General features: G+C 49.4%; 2 protein-coding genes across 4 annotated transcripts in view; one reads left to right on the top strand and one right to left on the bottom strand.

Annotated features, from left to right (window-relative positions):
* The window catches only part of MALT1 (MALT1 paracaspase), a 368,173-nt gene extending 366,968 nt beyond the window's left edge, over nt 1-1,205 (bottom strand). Inside the window, exon 1 of the mRNA XM_068251272.1 lies at nt 1,152-1,205. The gene's annotated coding sequence lies outside the window, so the exon portion shown is untranslated. The remainder of the gene's footprint in view (nt 1-1,151) is intronic.
* Nucleotides 1-20,625, top strand: part of ALPK2 (alpha kinase 2) — a 221,810-nt gene that overhangs the window by 157,592 nt on the left and 43,593 nt on the right. For all 3 annotated transcript variants that reach the window (XM_068251267.1, XM_068251268.1, XM_068251266.1), the window contains 2 exons: nt 11,506-11,653; nt 17,799-17,926. In XM_068251267.1, the coding sequence (XP_068107368.1) occupies nt 11,506-11,653; nt 17,799-17,926 (276 nt within the window). The remainder of the gene's footprint in view (nt 1-11,505; nt 11,654-17,798; nt 17,927-20,625) is intronic.

The raw sequence follows: 20,625 nt of genomic DNA on the forward strand, positions 1-20,625 counted from the left end.
ATTTATTCTCCACAGACCAACGTGATCTAATGGGGTGAAGTAAGCAATGGAAAATATAGCACTAATCAAACACTTGTTAACTCAGCAAGATCATAACAATAAAAGTAATAGGCTTCACACATTCAAAGTGCATCAAAAGTGTATGTCCAAAGTAGCCACCTCCTGCGCCCCTACAGTGTCACTCTAAACAAGTGTACACTAGACTGGTGCAGAACGCACCGCAGCAAAGGGACAAACTGCAATCAACACACGGTAGTAACCTCTTGCGCCCCTCCAGTGTCACTTTAAAGAGGAACTGTAAAGACAAAACGGCCCCTGGGGGGTACTCACCTCGGGTGGGGGAAGCCTCAGGATCCTAATGAGGCTTCCCACGCCGTCCTGCGTCCCTCGGGGGTCTCGCTGTAGCCCTCCGTACAGCGGTGACGCAATATTTACCTTCCTGGCTCCTGCGCAGGCGCTCTGATGGCTGTCGGTGCCGAAGTAGGCGGAAATACCCGATCGCCGTCGGGTCTGCTCTACTGCGCAGGCGCAAGTTTCCGGCGCCTGCGCAGTAGAGCGGACCCGACGGAGATCGGGTATTTCCGTCTATTTCCGTGCCGAAAGTCGCCACAGCGCCCCCGCTGGAGCCAGCAAAGGTAAATATTGAACTGACAGTCGGCACAGTCGCCGGCTGTTCGGAGGGCTGCGGCGAGACCCCCGTGGGACAGAGGACGGCGTGGGAAGCCTCATTAGGATCCCGAGGCTTCCCCCACCCGAGGTGAGTACCCCCCCAGGGGATGTTTTTCATGTTACAGAGTCTCTTTAAGGAACGTTATGTGCACAGTTGGGCGCCTTGTGAAGAAGCTGCAGCAGCAAGTAGACTCCTGATGCACTCAACAACAGCATAGATGCCACTGATGTGAGAGGGGACAGGTTAACCTGGCTACAGTTCAGAATGGCAGGCTATGGCAAAGAGCGCTGACATACACTGTCCACAGTTTGTTGTAAGAGGAGTGGTATGATTCCCAAACCTCTCAGCAAAGATAGTTCCTACTATGAGGTGCAGGGCCAGTCCCTGATAATGGTCATTCAGCAGGTGTAGAACTCACAGGCCAGCATGAGGGGGAGGGGTCAGTCCCTGATAATGGTCACTCAGCAGGTGCAGAACTCACAGGCAGCAGTTTTGAGGAGACTGAGATTCACAATCCTTGTAATCCAGCTAAAATGGTTCCTTCTGAAGTCCACATGGCTTGTACAATCCAGACTCCACCAACCTCACAGGTTCACACAGTTCTGGACCGGCAGCTGTATCCTTTCACCGAGATTCAGCAGCAAGATTCAGCTCAGGGTGCAGCAATCTGTCACAGGATCCCTTCTTCACACTCAGCAATCAAATGGAAGTCAGTCTGCTGGATTCAGGCCTGAAGATCCAGTCTCAGTAACTCCAGACTAGTGTTGTCCGGAACATGAACGATTCGGATCTTTGATCCGAATCTATTTTGTGAGTCGAATCATCCGAATCATCAAAATGAGTGATTCGGATCGAAAAAGGGGCGGGGCAAGGAGCAACACGCCCCCTCTCAGCGGGCAGCGGGGTCCTGGAAGCAGAGCAGGGATGGATCGCTGAGTTGGAGGGGAGCCAGCCTTGCAGCCAAAGGTAGATGAGAGAGAGGGGACATGGGTGCCACTGCCAGATATGTGTAGAGTACACATACTGGCTATAATGTGCTGCTCATTACAGGCTGTCTGTTCCGTAGTTGTGCACAGTGGGAAGCAGGAAATTTGGGCGCATGAGGCAGGTGGACAAAAAGGGCGCCGCCATTCACTCCCATAATAAATATCGTTTAAATCGGCGCCCAACAGGAAAAAAGGGCGCCGGAGAAAAATAACGTTTTAAAAGCGGCGCCCGGAGACTTTTAATGTTTTATAACTGTTTCTCATGATTACACATTATTTAATGATTTATAATTTTTAGAACATTATTTTTAAACGAAAAACAGTACAATATTTTTTAAAACATTACTTTTAAACGAAAAACCGTACAATATTTTTTTTTTTTTTTTTTTTCATTTTTAAATGAAAAACCGCACCATATTTTTTTTAAAACGTTATTAATGCTTATCACAGGGGGGGTCTTAGGTTTAGGCACCACCAGGGGGGGTCTTAGGTTTAGGCACCAACAGGGGGGTCTTAGGGTTAGGCACCAACAGGGGGGTCTTAGGGTTAGGCACCAGCAGGGGGGTCTTAGGGTTAGGCACCAACAGGGGGGTCTTAGGGTTAGGCACCAACAGGGGGGTCTTAGGGTTAGGCACCAACAGGGGGGTCTTAGGTTTAGGCACCACCAGGGGGGTCTTAGGGTTAGGCACTAGTGTTGGGCGAACAGTGTTCGCCACTGTTCGGGTTCTGCAGAACATCACCCTGTTCGGGTGATGTTCGAGTTCGGCCGAACACCTGACGGTGCTCGGCCAAACCGTTCGTACACATGGGCGAACTAAGAGCGCATGGCCGAACGTTCCCCGAACGTTCGGCTAGCGCTGTGATTGGCCGAACGGGTCACGTGGTTCGGACCCGAACGCGCTCTGATTGGCCGAACTGTCACGTGGTTCGGGTAAATAAATACCAGAACCACGTCATATCTCCGCCATTTGTCTGTGGGTTTAGCTTTGGGTAGGCAGGCAGGGTAGTTCGCGCTCCAGCCACGCTAGCCAGGGTCCCCCCTGTCATTGTGTCGCTGCTGGGAACAGTAGTACACCGCTCGCTCAGCCACACTATATAGCATTCTGTTTACTGCCACTCTGTGTACCTCGCTCAGCCACATTATATAGCATTCTGTTCACTGTTCTGTGTCTGCTGGGAATAGTGGTACACCGCTCGCTCAGCCACACTATATAGCATTCTGTTCACTGTTCTGTGTCTGCTGGGAATAGTGGTACACCGCTCGCTCAGCCACACTATATAGCATTCTGTTTACTGTTCTGTGTCTGCTGGGAATAGTGGTACACCGCTCGCTCAGCCACACTATATAGCATTCTGTTTACTGTTCTGTGTCTGCTGGGAATAGTGGTACACCGCTCGCTCAGCCACACTATATAGCATTCTGTTTACTGTTCTGTGTCTGCTGGGAATAGTGGTACACCGCTCGCTCAGCCACACTATATAGCATTCTGTTTACTGTTCTGTGTCTGCTGGGAATAGTAGTACACCGCTCACCCGCCACTGTATAGCATTGTGCTCTGTGTCGCTGCTGGGAATAGTGGTACACCGCTCACCCGTCACTGTATAGCATTGTGCTCTGTGTCGCTGCTGGGAATAGTGGTACTGTATAGCATTTCTGTACTGCCACTGTACTGCTGCCAGTCAGCGTGTACTGTAAGGATAAGTGAAATGAGGAGGAAATCCGGTGAAAGAGGGAGGGGCAAGGGAAGAGGTGTTTCCCCTGACGGTTCACGTACAGGCCACAGGGGAGCACCCAAGAAAACCCACTCAATACCGCCCATGTTGTCCAGGACAACAACCCTCACAAATCCAAAAGAACAGGACCAGATAATTACTTGGATGACCTCTCAAGCGTCCAGCAGTGGGTTAAGCAGCACCAGCACATCACGCACGAGGTCCGAGTCCTCAGCCAGTTACAAGGAGCCAGTGGGCACAAAGCTGACACAACCGGCAGCGACACCATGCACACAACTGCCAGATAACCAGTCCGATGAATTACCTCAGGACACAATGGGGTATTCGCAGGAGCTATTCCCAGCCCAACAAACTTCCACCTTTCAAAGGTCAATGGAGGAACAGCCAGAAATGTTGTGCCTGGATTCACAACCGTTAACTGTGGGAGATGCACCGCGCACTGAAATACAAGGCGAGTCCGAGGAGGACTCGGAAACCCAAATCCCAGAGCAATTTGGGCAGGAGGGGTTGCAATTGCAGGAGGTCGGCCGACAAGATCTGGAAGACGACGTTGGAGTGTGCTGCGCAGAGGTTGTTGTGGGGAGCTCTACTCCACGGCGGCGGCCCACAATGACATATGACGAGTTTGAGGAGATGGAAGAGGAGGGTATGGACAATGTGGACAGAGACCCAGATTTTGTTTGTGAACGAGAACATCGCCGTCGTAGCAGCAGCACAGATGAGTCTGTTGAAGAACCCACTGCTGCACGAGTTCGCCTTGTGCCACAAGGTAGGCGGCACGCAATTTCAGGCACCACAAGCGTGGAAGTTCAAGTGAGAGGCAAAAGAGGAGCAAACAGAAATCGCCAGCAAGGAGGCAGGTGCTCCAAAGTCTGGGCTTTCTTTGAAGACTGCACTGAGGATGTTACCATGGCGATTTGCAAGGTGTGCAAGACCCGCCTGAGCAGGGGGAAAAGTATTAACAACCTCTCCACCACCAGCATGAGCCGCCACATGCTATCCAAACATCCCACTCTGTGGGCAAACGCGGCAGGACAGGGTACCAGCAACAACACTGCCTCCCTTGGGTTCACCAGACTCACCACCAGACCCGCCTCAGCAGCAGCAGTAGCCCAGCCATTGCGTGGTTCACAACATTCACAAACATCAGACGACGCTGACACTGTCACTTTCCGGAGTAGTGCTCTTGAGGTCTCCCAGTGTTCATCAAACACAACAACCAACAGCCCTTCCGTGTGCAGCGCTACGGTTCAGTTGTCTGTGTCGGAGATGTTTGAGCGCAAGAGGAAATTGCCAGCAAATGACCCCCGGGCCGTGGCAGTAACAGCCAGCATAGCCAAGCTTCTGGCCTGCGAAATGCTGCCATATCGAGTGGTGGAGACAAACAGCTTCAAGGGCATGATGTCAGTGGCCATCCCACGTTACGTGGTTCCCAGCCGCTACCACTTTGCGCGCTCTGCAGTGCCTGAGTTGCATGAGCACGTGGTCAGCAAAATAACCCGAAGCTTGAAGAATGCCGTTGCCTGCAAGGTTCACCTCACCACTGACACCTGGACGAGTGCGTTCGGCCATGGTCGATACATCTCCCTTACCGCGCACTGGGTGAACCTTGTGGAGCCTGGCAGCGATTCCTCACCTGCTACGGCACGGGTGTTGCCAACGCCACAAACAGCTGCACCGCCGTCCCTCTTACTGGATAACAACAGCAGCACCTACCTCTCTGACTCCTTCTCCTCCAACGCATCTCAAAGCTGTACCTCATCCGGAAACGCTAACCCAGCAGCAGTAGGATCGTGGAAGCAGTGCAGCACAGCTGTTGGCATGCGTCAGCAAGCGTTGCTGAAGCTAATCTGCCTTGGGGATAAGCAGCACACAGGGGAGGAAATTTGGAGGGGAATAAAGGAACAGACGGATTTGTGGCTGGCACCGCTGGACCTGAAACCGGGCATGGTTGTGTGTGATAATGGGAGTAATCTCATTCGCGCTTTAAGGTTGGCTAAGCTGACACACATCCCTTGCCTGGCGCACGTGATGAACCTAGTAGTTCAACGGTTCCTGAGGACATACCCAGGCGTGGCCGATCTTCTGTTGAAGGTGCGTCGAGTGGCCAAACATTGTAGAAATTCCAGTACTGCTTCGGGGGCACTCGCCAAGATGCAGGAGCGCTTCAATCTCCCCCACCATCGCTTGCTGTGTGATGTCCCTACGCGCTGGAATTCTACGCTGCACATGCTAGCCCGCTTTTGCGAGCAGAAGAGTGCAGTGGTCCAGTACATGACGGCGCAGTACCGAGGCGCATCCGGCCAGCTGCCAAGCTTCTGTGGATCCGATTGGGCCAACATGTTGGACCTCTGCCAAGTCCTCCAAAATTTTGAGCAATCCACGTTGCTTGTGAGCAGTGACAACTCTTCAGTCAGCATTACCATACCACTGCTGTGTTTTCTGAAGAGGTCGATGTTAAAAATCAAGGAAACAGCTGTCATGATGCAACTGGGGGAATCTGAAGGAGAAAACGATCAGCGTGATGGTACCAACATCAGGCCATCCGCCTCAGGGAACGCTGGCCCCAGCAGCTATGACGAAGAAGAGGAGGAGGAACAGCTGGAGTTGGAGCAGGAATTTCATGCCACCACTGACGAGGGCCAGAGCGGTGCACGTTGGACTTCCACAATTCAACGCGAATGGTCAGCAGAAGCAGACCAGGAGGAAGGTGACGACTATGATGCATCACAACAACTATCACAACGCTCACAAGAGGATGATGAGGATTCTGGTAGGACTCTGGCACACATGGCTCAATTCATGCTAGACTGCATTGAACGTGACCCACGCATTGTGCGCATTCTGGACAACACCAATTACTGGGTTTATACCCTTCTGGATCCACGGTACAAACACAATGTTCCAAAACTTCTTGAAGAAAGAGTCAGACAGGTCAAAATGGAAGAATACCAGCAGGCCCTTGTGGAGACTTTAGAGAGGAGATTGACATCCTCCCCCTCCTCTAGCCAGTTGTACGCAGACAGACTGACTTCCGCAAACCCAGGACGACCAGGAGGGCAGCAAACAACGCAAGCCGCAGCTAGTACCCAAAAGGGAACGGTATCGGCAGTGTCCTTGGAGTGGGAAAATTTTCTGACACCCATGCAGCAGCAGCCCACTGAACAGCAAGCGTGCAGATCCACCTCCAACACCGATCGCCTGGAGAAGATGGTCAAGGACTACATGTCAGATGACGTAGCTGTGTCGAACAATCCATCTGCACCCTTCAACTATTGGGTATTGAAGCTAGACACCTGGCACGAACTGGCAATGTACGCAATAGAGGTGCTCGCTTGCCCGGCAGCCAGCGTTATGTCGGAACGCTGTTTCAGTGCTGCCGGAGGCATCGTCACAGATCGGCGTATCCGCCTCTCTACAGAAAATGCAGACCGTCTGACTCAAATTAAAATGAATCAATCCTGGATTGGAAATGACTACGCAACACTCCAGGACCCCAACCAAGTAACATGACCAATGAACATCTGGGATGGTGTAGCGTTTCCGGTCCCTGTTTATTGAACCTCTCATCTGTATTACATTTATGACTGCATAGCGGCAAAAAGCATTGCTGCTATATCCGCACGCTTTTTGTCCTCATGCAAGGCCTGGGTTGTTGTGTCTCAAAAACCGTGGCCTTCTCCTCCTGCGCCTGCTCCTGTTCCATCACGTCTGCTGCTGCTGGGTTAGCGTTGCCGCGTGGTCCCTGTTTATTGAACCACTTATCTTTATTACATTTATGACTGCATGGCGGTACAAAGCATGCTATCCGCACGCTTCTTGCCCTCATGCAAGGCCTGGGTTGTTGTGTCTCACAAAGCGTGGCCTTCTCCTCCTGCGCCTCCTCCTGTTCCATCACGTCTGCTGCTGCTGGGTTAGCGTTGCCGCGTGGTCCCTGTTTATTGAACCACTTATCTTTATTACATTTATGACTGCATGGCGGTATAAAGCATGCTATCCGCACGCTTCTTGCCCTCATGTAAGGCCTGGGTTGTTGTGTCTCACAAAGCGTGGCCTTCTCCTCCTGCGCCTCCTTCTGTTCCATCACGTCTGCTGCTGCTGGGTTAGCGTTGCCGCGTGGTCCCTATTTATTGAACCACTTATCTTTATTACATTTATGACTGCATGGCGGTACAAAGCATGCTATCCGCACGCTTCTTGCCCTCATGCAAGGCCTGGGTTGTTGTGTCTCACAAAGCGTGGCCTTCTCCTCCTGCGCCTCCTCCTGTTCCATCACGTCTGCTGCAGCTGGGTTAGCGTTGCCGCGTGGTCCCTGTTTATTGAACCACTTATCTTTATTACATTTATGACTGCATGGCGGTAAAAAGCATGCTATCCGCACGCTTTTTGTCCTCATGCAAGGCCTGGGTTGTTGTGTCTCACAAAGCGTGGCCTTCTCCTCCTGCGCCTCCTCCTGTTCCATCACGTGTGCTGCTGCTGCTGCTGCTGCTGGGTTAGCGTTGCCGGTCCCTGTTTATGGAGCCTCTTATCTTTATTACATTTATGACTGCATGGCGGTACAAAGCATGCTATCCGCATGCTTCTTGCCCTCATGCAAGGCCGGGGTTGTTGTGTCTCACAAAGCGTGGCCTTCTCCTCCTGCGCCTCCTCCTGTTCCATCACGTGTGCTGCTGCTGGGTTAGCGTTACCGGTCCCTTTTCCTGGAACCTCTTATATGTATTACATTTATGACTGCATGCCGACAAAAAACATGTTACCTGTGCAAAGAAAACAGACATTTCCCGCATTTAAAAGACAGTTTTCCCTTTGAAACTTTAAAATCGATTTTCTCAAAAACTATAAGCTCTTTTTGCTAATTTTTTTTTCCTCTTGTACCCACTCCCAAAGTTCACATACCCTGTAAATTTGGGGTATGTAGCATGTAAGGAGGCTTTACAAACCACAAAAGTTCGGGTCCCCATTGACTTCCATTATGTTCGGAGTTCGGGTCGAACACCCGAACATCGCGGCCATGTTCGGCCTGTTCGGCCCGAACCCGAACATCTAGATGTTCGCCCAACACTATTAGGCACCAACAGGGGGGTCTTAGGGTTAGGCACCAACAGGGGGGTCTAGGGGTTAGGGATAGGTACAGGGAGGGTTCTGTGTGAGAGTAGGGTTAGGTATAGCTTTAGCAAAATTCTTATTAATGTTTTATAAAACGTTATTATAAATTTCAATTTTTAAACAGGGAAGATTAACGTTTTTAAAATTGCCGATTTTATACACATTATTTAATGATTTATAACTTTATAAAACATTATTTTTAAACGAAATATAACACAATTTTTTTAAACGTTATTCATGATTATCTTTTAAAACCCTGCGCCCTTTTTTCCCGGCGCCCTTTTTTAACGTACGCGTGCACAGTGAACACATTGGAAACTTTTGGCTCAGCTCAGCACAGCTCAGTAACTTTGCAGGCACTGTGATTGCAGCGCAATATGATCCTCCTGCACTCGGCACAGCTGCACTTATCTTTGGGGAATGCTTTCTTTCACTGTGTGACGTTTGCATGCAAAGTACACAGATGCACATATAGGTGAAATACATGTAAATCATATGATTGCAGCATGTGGGTATTGTGTGCAAACATTTCTGCTCTCTGCTCGTCCCTCCTCCCTTCTCTGTCCACTCCCTGCCCTCTGTCCATCTTCTCCCCTTCTCTGCGTGTCCACCCCCCTCCCCTTCTCCTGTCCCACTAGTCATTTCACCCCCGAAATGCTTCCGTAGTCAAATGATCCGAGATTCGGATCAAAGATCCGGATCTTTTCAATGATCCGATTCGAATCATCCGGATCATTGAAAAGATCCGAACTTCCCATCTCTACTCCAGACCTCTCTCCCAGGCTCCAGACACTCCCAGAAGCCTCTGCTCACTCCAGCCTCTCTTCCAGAATTCTCTGCAGTCTTAAAGGAACTATGCCCTCTAAAGGCATTAGTATATAACATAACAATAACAAGTACATTATATGATGTTACATTGGATTTTCATAGTTCTACTGTTGCATTATTTGTCATTTGGGGGGGGGGGGAATAGAGATATTTTTACCTCTTCAAACATGATTGGAAGAACATTGTTGTGTTTAGAAGCAAAGTGCACCCAGGGCCGGCCCACCCATGAGGCGGGGTGAAACTTTTGCCTCAGGCGGCACTTCTGGGGGGGCGGCACCCGCCCATCCGTGGGTGTGGGGGGCCGCCCGAGCTGGAGGGGATAGCGGGCAGGAAGGGGGTATTGGGCCTAGCAGCGGGGAGGGGGGCAGGACCCCCCCCCCCCTCCCTCGCCTGGGTCCCCGTCCTCCGCTCCCCTCCAGCTTTAAAAAGTTCCATGCTGGCTGCAGCTATGTGTAAGAGGCAAAGCGCGGGGATCACTCACCTCTTCCTTGTTCCAGCGTGCGCTCCACTGACGTCACTTCCTGCGGCGTAGCAGGAAGTGACGTCAGTGGAGTGCAGGCTGGCCTGGAACGAGGAAGAGGTGAGTGATCCCCGCCCGTTGCCTCTTACACATAGCTGCAGCCAGCACAGAACTTTTTAAAGCTGGAGGGGAGCGGAGGACGGGGGACCCAGGCGAGGGAGGACGGGGGACCCAGGCGAGGGAGGGGGGGTCCTACCCCCTTCCTGCCCGCTATCCCCTCCAGCTCGGGCGGCCCCCCACACCCACAGCTTGGGGGGGCGGCGATTTCTTTGAAAATTGCCTCAGGCGGCAAAAAGTCTAGAGCCGGGCCTGAGTGCACCAGCACCCAATGGGGAGAAGGCATGTGCTAAGCATAGTAGATCCCATGATCCTCCGGGGGCAGCAGTATTCAAACTGGCGAGGATGTCAGGCTGCTATATGCCTGACTGCACCGCTATTGGCAGGTTTGAACCATCAGGGGTGGTTCCTACTGGAGTAACAGCTCTGGTGACAGTTCCCCATCAGGTCCTCTCTTTTCAGCGCGTTCTGATTGGTGGAGGGGCGGGGTTATGTGGGTATAAATCTGCTTGTCTCACCATTTTGTACTTTGAGAGAGCCTATACAGCTTGAAAAAAGGACATGTCTGTCCAAAACCACGTATGTTGCTGCACATGGCTACTTTTTAACTTTGATATCAATAAAAGAGCTTTAAAGAGAGACTGAAGCCTTTCAAAATACCTCTTTTTATGCTGCAGGCTTCTTCATCAATATAACCCAATCTGACACCGCGGGGATGCAGCAGAATGAGGGCTTTATACCCGCCAAATCCCGGGGCAAAATTCCACGACTTTCCAGGTCGTGGATTTTGCTGCCCGGGGGAGGTAGAGCTTAGAGCTGTAGCTCTGCCTCCAGTACAGTCAATCTCCGCCCCTCTCAGTGAAAGAAGACTGAGAGGGACGAGGAGAGGCGAAGATTGACGCGAGTAGAGGCAGAGCTACGGCCCAAAGCTCTGCCTCTACCCGGAAGGAGCCTCAAATCTTCCCCCGGGGATTTCGGGGATTAAGACCTCGTTCTGTTGCGTCCCCGCAGCGAATCAGCTTGGGTTATAATAATGTAGAAGCCTGCAGTATAAAAAGGTATTTTAAAAGGCTTCAGACTCTCTTTAATACCAGAAGTGGTGCTACGGACTACTGCTTTGAACATTGTTAAGTTTAGGCATCGGAGGGGGAGGGATGGATAGATAGCGTTAGGCTTTGGAAGGGGAGGGGTCAGTTATGATTAGGCATCAGTTGAGGAGGACTTGTGTGAGAATAGGGTTAGGTTTAGCGATCATAAGATATTGATAAAATTTACCAATATTTTACTGTTGGATTTATCACTGACCAATAGTAGAGTGTCTGTAATTTTACCGATATTCTACGAGCAGCTTTTTCCACTGCCCAGATTTCCAAGGGTACCCGTTTCGCACGTATGCCAGCAGGAAAGCAGATGAAATTTAGATTTGCTGGGGCAGCAGCTACTCTTGTGACTCCTCTCTGAGACCTGTTCCTGTTGGCACTTATTGTATGAGAACCCACAAATGCATCTGGCTACACCACTGGTCATCTCAATTTGGAAACAAACAAAAGTGTAAAAATAATGTACCAAAAAAAAAAATATAATTTGTTTTCTTTTATTTGCAGCTCCCAAATTAACGCACTGCATCCAGGCCGAGATGTTTCCCGACAGTTCTGGAAACCTGAAGCTCTTCTGTCAGTTTGGGGAAATTCACGCCGATTCCACCATCACATGGACGAAGGACTCCAAACTTCTGGCCAGGATGCACAGAACGTGAGCAGAGCGCTTCTTTAATAAAAGATAGTACATTTGCGTTAATTGTTCGCAATGCATATATTGAAAGTGTGCCTTATACCAGTAGAGTGGGAGGTTATGATACTGATACTTACCAATGCAGAGGGAAGGCTCTGGATCCTATTAAAGGAAACTTGAGACAGGGGATATCAAACATTTATACATACTTAGGCTTCCTCCAGCCCCCTACGGCCAGATCACGCCTACGCCGCCTTCCTCGGTAAGTCGTCCAGTCGGCGTAGGCGCAGTTGGGCCATGGGTTCTCCCCCATCATGCTCCCATTGCCAGGAGTAGTATGCACCTATGCAGTAGTACTACGCAGGTGCAAAACACTCCTACAGCACAACAGGGAAACACCCACAGCTTGACTGCGCCTACACCGACTGGACAACTTACCGGGGCCAGTTGCGGAGGCTGCAGGTAGCGGACGATGGCGGCGTGAGAGCTATCTGGCCGGAGGAGGCTGGAGGAAGCCCTAGGTGTGTACAAATTTTTGATATCCCTCGATTTCAGGTACACTAGGATACCAGATGTCAAAAATCCTAGTAAGCAGTGGATACAGTAGATAGGAGCTTATACTTACCATTCCTTCCGTTCCGCTAAGTCAGCCGCCGTTCTCCTCTAATCCTCCCCGGTTTTCTCGGCAAGTCACCGCAAATCAGACGGCTCTCATGACTTGTCTCCCGGACTCTTCTGAGCTTATAATCTATACGTGAAAGTCGCAGACTGTGGGCTGAAACAGTAACATGCAAAAGTTTTATGCAACTTTGCCTTTGTGCTCTATGGGACTCGCAACAACCGTCCCTGATTCATTTCCTGAAATGGCTAGGGTGATCTGTGAAGTGAAAGATCTCTGCAGGTGCTTTGTGCAGAGACCCTACATTGCTGTGTTGGGAAGGTATGTGTAGCGTCAGTGGGGTCATGTCTGTATAAATTAGTGTCAGTCTTCATGTCAGGCCTGTTGCAGCGTCTCCTCCTTCCATGTTGTCAGCTGTGATTTTCATGCCAATCTTTCGAAACAGATGCTGTAGTGACTATCCTGCGTGGGAACATGGCTGGCATCTCATCACAACGTCATACCTCATCATTTGTTTCCCATAATAGTTAGCAACTGCGGCATAATGCGACAGGATTAGCGGGTGATTGTCACAGCTAGTGTAAACATGTAAGTGCTGCTTTGGCCTGAGCCTTTAAAGTACCCTGACCAGACATCCCGTTTTACCTGGGACACGTTCAGGGTCCCCTGTCTCAGGCTGCAATGTGTCCCTGGTTATGTCCCACTTTTGGCCACCGGGTGTCCCAGCCGTGAGACTCTGTGGCCGCATGAGGTAATGTTTGCCTCATTTACCGTTTGCAGAGTCAGAGTACTGTAATCGTTTTCTGCTTCATTTCGTGTGTCAGAGGTAACGGTAGTCGCATTTCATGTGTCAGAGGTAACGGTAGTTGCATTTCATGTGTCAGAGGTAACGGTAGTTGCATTTCATTTTTTGGAGGTAATGGTAGTTGCATTTCATTTGTCAGAGGTAATGGTTGCTGCAGTTATTATTTGATGGTCATAGAGACTGCATTTGCTACTTTGGGGTTATTGTTGCAGCATCTGGCATTTTAGGGGCTCATGATTATTAAATGGTATGCTTATACTGTAGCATCAGCAGCCTCTGCAGATTTTGCGCACAATCTAGTCCTGTGATAGCCATAGTATAATGTCCTACGATATTATTATGTATTTATATAGCACTGACATCTAAGGCAGCACTTTACAGAGAATGTAGTCATGTCCTTGGCGGAGCTCACAATTTAATCCTGGCCATAGTCAAAGTCTAATGTCCTGCCATATCATTATTATGTATTTATGTAGCACTTGCATCTCCTGCTGCACTTTACAGAGTACATAGTCATGTCATGGACTCCCATTTCATCACATCATTGTGGGAACACTGCTTTCTTATGTGTTTGTGGAACATTGCCTAATTACCTTTAGGGTCACTTTGCCTATCTGTGTTTTGGGAGGAAACTCTGGCCCACTGCTTCAGAGTTACATTACAGTTCGCTCCGCCCACACCATATCATGGACATGCCCATTTTTCCCTCCCTGTCATGGACACGCCCATTTTTCGGAGCGGCGCGCTTTGCGCCACACTAGCACCCCCCTCCTGTCCCAGGTTGAGCCTAGGAAAATCTGGTCACTGTATTTAAAGGTGCCCATACATTACAGTATAATCTCTTTATAGTATAGTCTAATATAACAAAACTTTGCATATAGTGATCTATGTGTCCAGGTCCCCGCCAAGCACAGTTATAAGTATATGCAGAGCTGGGACAAGGTCCTCCAGCACCCAAGGCTGAGACACCAACGTGCGCCCCTCCATCCCTCCCACCCCAGCCGTCACACACTGATTGCTATTACACTAAGAGGGCCCACAAACTCCCCAACACCTTAATATCTAGTTATATGGCTTGCAGTCACTGCTATGTGTCCCCTTTTCTTATTTCTTTCTGCTTCATACACAATTAGGAATGACAGCTGAATGAATTGTGCGCCCCCTCCTATGCTGCGCCCTGAGGCTGGAGCCTCTCCAGCCTATGCCTCGGCCCGGCCCTGAGTATATGGGAGTAAGCCTGGTATTGTACACCATGATATAACAGAATTTCTGTTATAGTAAACCTATTTTTGGGCCCCATGCAGTATTCTGCATCCGGCTATAGTAAGCATGTGTCATACGTCAGTTGGAGACCCATGAGCCATGGTCAGTGATCGGGCTGGCAGCCACTTGTAGCCTGCTTACTATCTGCACACTACTCTGGGCCTGCGTGGATTACCTCAAACGCACCAGCCAGTGAGCCTTAAAGGGGTTCTCTAGTGCTTTCTAAAAACAAAAACTGTCACTTACCTGGGGCTTCTACCAGCCCCCTGCAGACATCTTGTCCCGCACCGGTCCTCAAGAATCCTCTGTTCTCTGCCACGGGTCACATCCAATTATTCGTCTAACTAGACAAATTCATCTAACTCCGCCGCCCTCCGGCCTGATTGCTCCCTTGTCGTCCTCAGTCACCGACTGGTTCATCCGCAACTGGCCCCGGTAAGTTGTCCAGTTGGGGCCAGTCTTTGCATGCACAGTAGAGCCAAGCACGTTCTCCTGTCTCGATCCCATCTTCAGGAGCATTCTGCACCTGGGCGGACGCAGAGAGCTCCCGGTGACGGGAGCGAGGCAGGGAAGAGTGCGGCCGCACCGCATATGTGCAGGGGGCCCTGGACCGCAGGCCCATTTGATATGGTCATAGGATCTGGTGAGTGCATCTTTCATTAGTGGTGTGGTGATATTTGACCTGTGAGAAAGGAGTGTCATCTATAAGAGAGATTAACAGCACCGATTTTTCTGGACTTTTGGTTTTATTGTGGACTTTTGTTGGAGCAACAATTGAATCATTAGCTTATATTGTTTACACATACACATCCTGATCGAAGCAAGTTATACTGTAAAGGTGCCCATACATCAGACCATGTATGGGCAGATCGACCAAGAGACAGATCTCTCTCTGATCGGAGTGTGACCTGTTGCCTGCCCATACACCGCAGGCCAATTCCCAATCTAGTTCATGTTGAAATCGGTCCGGAATCAGCCTTGTGACGCTGTCTTGCTGACCCGACGCTGTCCCTTCTAATTCTAAATGTGTCCCTCGGTGCCCAATGCACTATAGATTACGTGTCCGCCGCTGGCTCTGGGCTCCATCCATGCATGCGCCCCATTTGGTTGCCTGAGTAACGTGGACACGTGTCTGACATCACACACACGCCCACTTGTATAGCGGGAACCACATGGGGTGCTTGTATGGATGGAGGACAGAGCCTGGAGCCAGCGATGGACACAGACAGGTAATGTATAGTGCACTAGACTCTGGGGGGGCACTCTGAACATTAGGGAGACAGGGTTGGGGTTTTTGTTGCGTTCATCGCTCATCCCGATATTGTTTGCCGTTACCGCCGTGCATCGATTGACCAGAACGGCCCAACATCTTGCAGTAAGTCCATTCGACATGTTAGTCCTGAAATTGGTTGCATCGTCTACCGGGAATGCACTTTGCAGCACCGATTTTCATCCGATTCAATAATAGTTATCGAATTGGATGGTCGATCGGCCGCCAAGTCGATAGATGTATGGGCACCTTAAGTAAGAGTAAGAAGTCATTTTTATTTGTGTTATGATCTATTCAGCAGTCTCTGTAAGTTAGCCCTTCTCAGGGCTGGATTTACCATAAGGCACTGTAGGCTCGTGCCTACAGGCTCCGGATGATAGAAAGGCGGCTCACCTTCCTCCCTGAGTGCCTCCCTCCGTACTTCTCTAAGAGCGTAAATGAGAGGTTACACACGCAGCTCTCGGCATTCCACTGACGAGATCTCCCTTCAGTCAGGGCACCTCCAGCTACCTTATACTGAGGGTACCTATGGCTACCTGATACTAAGGGGCACCTGTAGCTACCTAGGACAGTGAGAAGTGATAGCTGGGACAGCCATCACACTTCAGTGGAGGTTTGTAGGTTCATGGAGGGCAAAGTCTAAGGTGCCAGGACTTCTGTGCCTATAATCTCTTGTAATGTAAATCCGGGCCTGGCCCTTCTACAGTCTCCTTTAAAGGGATACTGTAGGGGGGTCGGGGGCTTTTAATGGTCCCCTGCAGACATCCTGTGTTGGCGCAGCCACTCACCGATGCTCCGGCCCCGCCTCCAGTTCACTTCTGGAATTTCTGACTTTAAAGTCAGAAAACCACTGCGCCTGCACGCCTCCCGCTGATGTCACCAGGAGTGTACTGCGCAGACACAGACCATACTGGGCCTGCACTGTGCGCTCCTGATGACATCAGCGGGAGTGAGGACACGGCAACGCAGGCGCAGTGGTTTTCAGACTTTAAAGTCTGAAATTCCAGAAGTGAACCGGAGGCGGGGCCGGAGCATCGGTGAGTGACTGCTCCAACACAGGATGTCTGCGGGGGACCATTAGAAGCCCCGGGTAAGTTCAACTCATTTTCCCCTGACCCTCCCTACAGTATCCCTTTAATAAATACGATTGTTGCTTTAGCTACAGATGTGAATGTATTGCCAACAAGCGCCCCCACATTGTTTGCCAACAGCCACTTAAAGTAAAGAGACAGTGATGGATGGGGCGGAACACCTGCCAGGAATACTAAACAAGCCTTGTGATTCCTAATGATAGAACAGTAGAATGAAGTACATGCCAGTTGCCAAGTACAGAACTGGCTGCAACTGCAAGCAGTGTAGGGGTTACTACAACCACAATGGACTCGCATATAAACATATGCTGAAAATCGCAGCTGGAAATCACAACATTGTGCTGTTAAAACAGAAGGGATCTCGCTCTAGTAGCCTTTCAGATAAACTTACATATTTTTGTAGGTTTGGGCCAAAGGAAGGTAGGATAACTATTTAGCCAATAAGATGTTGGGAGCCACGTACTTAACTATATATTATGCCAGACTGTAATTTTGTGTTAACTAGTCAAAAAGTTAAAAACATTTTTCTGTTCTTTCCCCTACTACTACTGTATGCTTGGAAGGAAAATAACTATATCCAATTGGAGCTATATGCTCAAAATGTCTCCTTTTCTAAAACAGATTGGTCATAACATAATAACTTCTAGGTACAAAAAATGTGTGAAAGGTTAATAGACTGTGTTTCACTTTGCTTGGAAGGCTCATCAGTCACTTTGCTGCTAACTGCCTCAACATCTCTGGATTATTCTAACATCGCTAACTACAATAGATAAGATCAAGCAAACACAGCAGATAATTTCTCTGTGCAAGATCAAAAGGAGAGGAGAGATAAGTTTTCTCACTTTTGGGGTCTTTTTTTTAATGTTACAACATACCGTAAGCCATGCAATGGCAGCTCCCACAACTGGAACTTGGGGACTTGTGACTTTTACACAGATGACATTGCTTTGGAACAGAAGCAAACAGAGATACTATGTGAGCTATAGTTAGTAGGGAAGCAAGTTTTTTTCTGTATGTTATGCGAGATGGTGATGCCTTATGAACATAATCGTTATGAAGATGTAGTTACATACCAGTCTTCAAAACATAGCCTAATGTTGAATTATGTTTGATTCCAGTCCTAATGATGACTCGCCAGTGTCACTCGCTATCGTACAGACCACTAAGAAAGACCAGGGGGTGTATCACTGTATGCTGAAGAACATGCATGGAAAAGTGACAACTGACTTCCATCTGACAGCAGAAGGTAAGACATCTCTGTGCCTAATCCCACCTCACCTAGGGCTCGAGTCACTAGCCAGTGATAACTCAGTTAGCACGTCTTAAGGCTTTGCACATGCTAACTAGGGTGCTAAGTAGTTTGCACTGCAAAGCTGTTACTGTTCGCGGTGTACGCGAACGGTGCTACGCCATACGGTCCGTTCGCGTGCAAAATCAGCCGTTTCGTATGCAAAGTACGCTTATCACGCTACTTAGCACGCAAAGCAGCTGATTTTGCACGCAAAACTTTACGCGCGCAAACTCTTATGCGCATATTAGCGCATGGAGAGCCAGTTAGCTTTTCACTGGCGTGCTAACACTTAGCACACTTGTGAAACAAGCCCCTAATGTTTCACGCAAGTGTGGGAAAGCGAATTTCATTCTTCTGCCTTTTGCTGACTGATTTGTTGGTATGGGTTACACTAATGCACGTCATTAGTCTTTGTACAGTTTTACCCCCCAAAAAAGCCAACAGATTTGGATTGCTTGTTCTTAATAGAGGAACTTCAAAGAGGAAGCCAGGATTGAACTTCATCCTAATCAGTAGCCAGTAGCCCCTTTTTCCAAAAGACATTTTTACCTTTTCTCAAACAGATTATCAGGGACGTCTGTGTAACGATCGCGGAATAATCTCCGTGGTCAGCGCACAATGCGTGCGCTGACACGGCGGAAATCCTCCACAAGCATATGAAGGGGGGAACCCAGCTTTGGTGTAAGCACCAGTAGAGGGCAATTCCCACCGGCAGATGGAGCTGTGGAGTGCAGACGAGTACAATCGCTGCACGGCCACAGATGCCAGATGGGGATTGTACAGATCAAGACAATGCGGGGCTGAACAGCCCTTAAAGAGAAAGAGCACAGGTATAGGACGAATGTGTGTTCACCAATCTAGTCGCGACCCTGCGATGGTGAACACACATCAGCAGAAACAAAAGTAGGAATGCGATCGCGAGAAAGGCGATCGCCAGAAGTGACACAAGACAGATTAGAACAGAATACGAGGAGCAAAGGCACAGAAAATAATACAATGAGAATGATAAGGAAAGCAACAAACGCTAACTAAACGCGAACACCGCACTCATTCACAACAGCGAACGCGTTTACAGCACGGTCTCCGCACGTTAAGCGCAACAGAGACAAGCACAGCTAACTAATCACCGACAGACAAACACGAAACAGAGAACGCGTGCGCTTGCTTAACGGTTACCTCACCGAGCCTACAGCAAGCGTTCGTATCAGACAAGACAGACAAACGGAAAACAGGAATAAGCTAGGAAAGATCCACTGCTCTTACCGCCAGAACGAGTGTGATCCAGGTACAGAAACAGAATTGCAGATCAGAAGGATCCACAGCCGCTACCGCTAGGGGCTAGTGCGATCCAAGCAAGACAGGCAGATGAGATAGCTGGTAGCAACCGCTGCTTCAGCTATACTTCAAGAAGGCAGATCAGAAGGATCCACAGCACTACCGCTAGAGGCTAGTGCAATCCAGGAAAACAGAACAGAAGGATCCACAGCACTAGCGCAAGGCTAGTGCGATCCAGGCAAGACAGATCAAAAGGATCCACAGCGCTAGCGCAAGAGGCTAGTGCGATCCAGACAAGACAGAACAGAAGGATCCACTGCCACTACCGCTAGAGGCTAGTGCGATCCAAGCAAGACAGAACAGAAGGATCCACTACCGCTAGAGGCTAGTGTGATCCAAGCAAGACAGAACAGAAGGGGCTACCGGTAGCAACCGCTGCCCCGGTTAGCACCCAGACAAACAGAACGATTTCCTGTCGACCACCGCTGGGACAGGACAATCGCAACAGACAGACAAAACAGATATGTAATCTAACTGCACTAGGTAACTGCCTAGTACAGTTCCAAGAATTACTCTAAGGTAAACTTTAACAGATCAACAAAGACTGACACTCCAGGAGTGTTTCGAACAAACCATGAAGGGGAAATGACCAGCAAAGCATTCTGGGAGCAGAAGCCTTTTATAGTGCCAGTCATCACAGGAGGCAGGTAGAAGATTTGCATAACGAATGTATGCAAATTCCTCAACAGCAGAACAGACCAGAAACTTGCAAAGGAAAGACAGGTCTCTCTTCCAGAGACCTGTAACCTTCAGACTAGAGGAATGGTCAAACAGCTGTCTGCCTGTGCAGCCAGCTGAGCGGATCATCACAGTCTGTATAACTGATATTGTGGTAAAACCCCTTCCACAATCTGATGTCCAGGCCATGGCCTAGTTTCCTGTCTGTGAACCCCGTTGCATTGTGGGCATTAATGGCTGTTTCCAACTGCCAAGCAAGCAGTATCTCCCTCTGTGCATAGAATTCTCAGTAACAAACGTTCCGTAGAGATCACCTGGCAGCACTAAAGATGTTAACACGTACATTGAAGCATACTTTTCACTGACTGTATACTTCACTGTATGTGACGCAATATGGCTGTAATGTGCAGGACAATGTTTTGTCTATTGTCTTGCGTTCCTGTACAGTACAGGCAACACAATGCAACGTCCCTCTATGAGCGTGGACTTACTGTGTCAGCCCTATACTGGTTGAACTCGATAGACATATGTCTTTTTTCAACCAAAATAACTATGTAACTATGTGTGGCACTCTCTTGTGCTTTGCTGAGTACTGAAATGTGGAGTCTGCTGGAGGCACTTCCTATTCAAGATGTGAATAA

Source organism: Hyperolius riggenbachi, chromosome 1 (genome assembly GCF_040937935.1).
Source record: "Hyperolius riggenbachi isolate aHypRig1 chromosome 1, aHypRig1.pri, whole genome shotgun sequence".
NCBI classification, from domain to species: domain Eukaryota; kingdom Metazoa; phylum Chordata; class Amphibia; order Anura; family Hyperoliidae; genus Hyperolius; species Hyperolius riggenbachi.